Genomic DNA, 2,500 nt, shown 5'->3' with positions numbered 1-2,500 from the left:
ATATAACAGGAAGAGTTGAGAATGAAAGGTAAACGGAAGACATATCGTAACAATCCCAAAAAATATTCATTCATATCAAACGAGAATAATAAGACACCTTCGAAATACCTACTTTCACTTTTTTTTCAGAAAGGGCACAAAGTTGCCCCTGCTGCCTCTATAGCAAGGTCTAGTAGGCAGGGGGTGGCAGGGGCCGTTGCTGCCACCGCGCTTCCGGCGCCCCTGGGGACCCACCTCCCAAAACCTATAATCTTGGCTACGCCCTGCATATTACTCATGCTCATGAACACAAACACATACACACACACACACACGCACGCACGCACGCACGCACACACACACACACACACACACACACACACACACACACACACACACACACACAAAACACCGTGCGCTGGCACAGTAAGATTACACAGAAAAAATATATATTTATTTGCTTATAATAGTTTCCCCTTTGATTACCGATTCCCGTTTTCTTTGAGAAATGGCCTTGCCTTTCCCACCCCCTTGTCGCATGACATCAACTTGTACACGTTTTGCTTTTAACATCATTCAGGATTTAAGGTATTACCTTTACTATGACTAAAACCACCATGACTAAATCAGGAACTCTTATATGTATACTGAAAGTTAACACACGTATGCGACCAGCCGAATACACAGGTAACAAAAATTACAAATAATTGACATTTCGCGTACACGAGCACCAATTTGGAAAGAGAACGAAGCAATGTGACATCGAGATCGCTCCCCTCCACGCTGGAGACTTCAAGTAGACGTTTCTCAGCGCACGCTCACCTGATGCGATTCCGGGTGTCTAGTCTCAGTTCTCTGTATTATTGACGTCCTGGAACTCACAAGTGTGTAAAAATGGATACGAGAAGGACGGTACATTGTATAATTGGTGTATTTGTGATACTAGCGACGCTAACTGTAGCACAAGGTAAGTTAAATGGGTGAACACAAGCTGGTGTGATTTTTGTGGGTGCTCTACTTTTAAATGTCAAACATAACGGGATAAATTTTGTTTGTGAGAAGCATAATGGAAATTTGACCTCTTTTAATATCATACATACTTTAGAACATAGAGAAGTGGAGTTAGATGGGTTTGTGTTAACGGAATTACTTTCCCTTCTCAACATACGTCTATATTTTTTTCGTCGTGAAGTGAAAGCTTCCGAGATACACCGTTACATTTATGTGACTCATTTATTCATTTGTTTCGGTTTCTGAAATCTTATCTATGATTATATTTTTGCTTTCTGTCCGGGAAATAAGTTCTAACAAGCCCAAAGGACAAAAGGAACTGGTCAGACCAATATGGTTTCACTCTCGAAAGGTCGAGTAATGGGATTGGCGGCGATTTATGTTCGGGACGTTTCCACTCTCACCATTTTTACCTACCTGTCCACACTGCCTTACTTCTATGCTATCATATTTACTCATTCCAAATTATTTTGGCTGCCCCTCCCTCCTTGGATCTTTTATGTTTCTGTAAATTCTATTTTGTGTCAATTTAGCAACCAACATGTGCTTGGAATCCAACATTCCAGTATAATACTCCATTTGGATTCTCAGTCACCTGCATTTAGGCTGAGCATAACTTTTAGCCTATATTTTAGAGTATGAAAAAGTCAAAGGTTTACTGTACTTTCTCATTTAATATTAATCTCTTCTTTTCACCTTAGATATCTCCAAAAAAAGAAAATTACTATGCGATACACATGTTTGATTGTTTCTTTTTTTTTTAATATGCTTTAATAGTGTGAATCTATGATGTATGTACTTCACCTACATATGATTCAATTTCCTGCTCTCTAAGACACATATATATTCACATTCCTGTACTCATACAAATCTCTTCATTTTCACAGGTCAGATAAAGCGGTGCTTTGCCTGCAGGTCTCGAGGCAATCTTGGAGACTGCAAAGATCCTTTCAGATTTAACTCCTCACATCTGCTACCCGGGGTATCAGCTGAGCCATGTGCCTCGGGTTGGTGCTCCAAGAGAATCGAGGGAAAGAAGGACGGAAAAGGTGGGTGTGCAAAACTCCATTTGTGAATATAAACAATTTTTTTGATAATTTGAATTAAGAAGGCTATATGAGGTATGTTCTCTTGGGAATATAAAGAATTTCTACACAGTCAACATGAACAGTTGTGGCAGAAAAAAAAACACCATACACAGAATGGGTTTATTGAAGAGACAACAGTTCTGAAATCCTCCTAGATTTCATCCACAGGTGTGTGGAGGAAAGGGAGAGGAAAGAACAAATGAGGGTAAGGGTGAAGCAACACAGGACAAGCAAAGGGGCAGGTGAGGTCTGTCTTCACCTGCTTCTCTTGTTATGTGTTGCTTCCTCCTCAGACCTGAACATGAAATCCTGGAGCACTTTGAAACTGTCCTTTCCTTAAAATTATTTTGTGTATGGTGGGTTTTCCTGCCATTGTATCAACATGGTGGTAGAGTATTTTTGTCATTCATGAACAGATGTAT

At 40.1% G+C, this 2,500-nt stretch overlaps 1 protein-coding gene across 1 annotated transcript in view; it reads left to right on the top strand.

Annotated features, from left to right (window-relative positions):
• The first annotated feature begins 757 nt into the window (after positions 1-757).
• LOC122255138 (UPAR/Ly6 domain-containing protein rtv) overlaps positions 758-2,500 on the top strand; it is a 2,677-nt gene continuing 934 nt past the window's right edge. The window contains exons 1-2 of the mRNA XM_043019050.2: positions 758-946; positions 1,878-2,039. Of these exons, the coding sequence (XP_042874984.2) occupies positions 874-946; positions 1,878-2,039 (235 nt within the window). The 5' untranslated portion in view covers positions 758-873. The remainder of the gene's footprint in view (positions 947-1,877; positions 2,040-2,500) is intronic.

The sequence above is a fragment of the Penaeus japonicus genome, unplaced genomic scaffold (assembly GCF_977035675.1).
Source record: "Penaeus japonicus unplaced genomic scaffold, GWHDUDI00000001_assembly GWHDUDI00000034, whole genome shotgun sequence".
Taxonomy (NCBI): Eukaryota; Metazoa; Arthropoda; class Malacostraca; order Decapoda; family Penaeidae; genus Penaeus; species Penaeus japonicus.
This window is presented reverse-complemented; position numbering and strand designations above follow the sequence as displayed.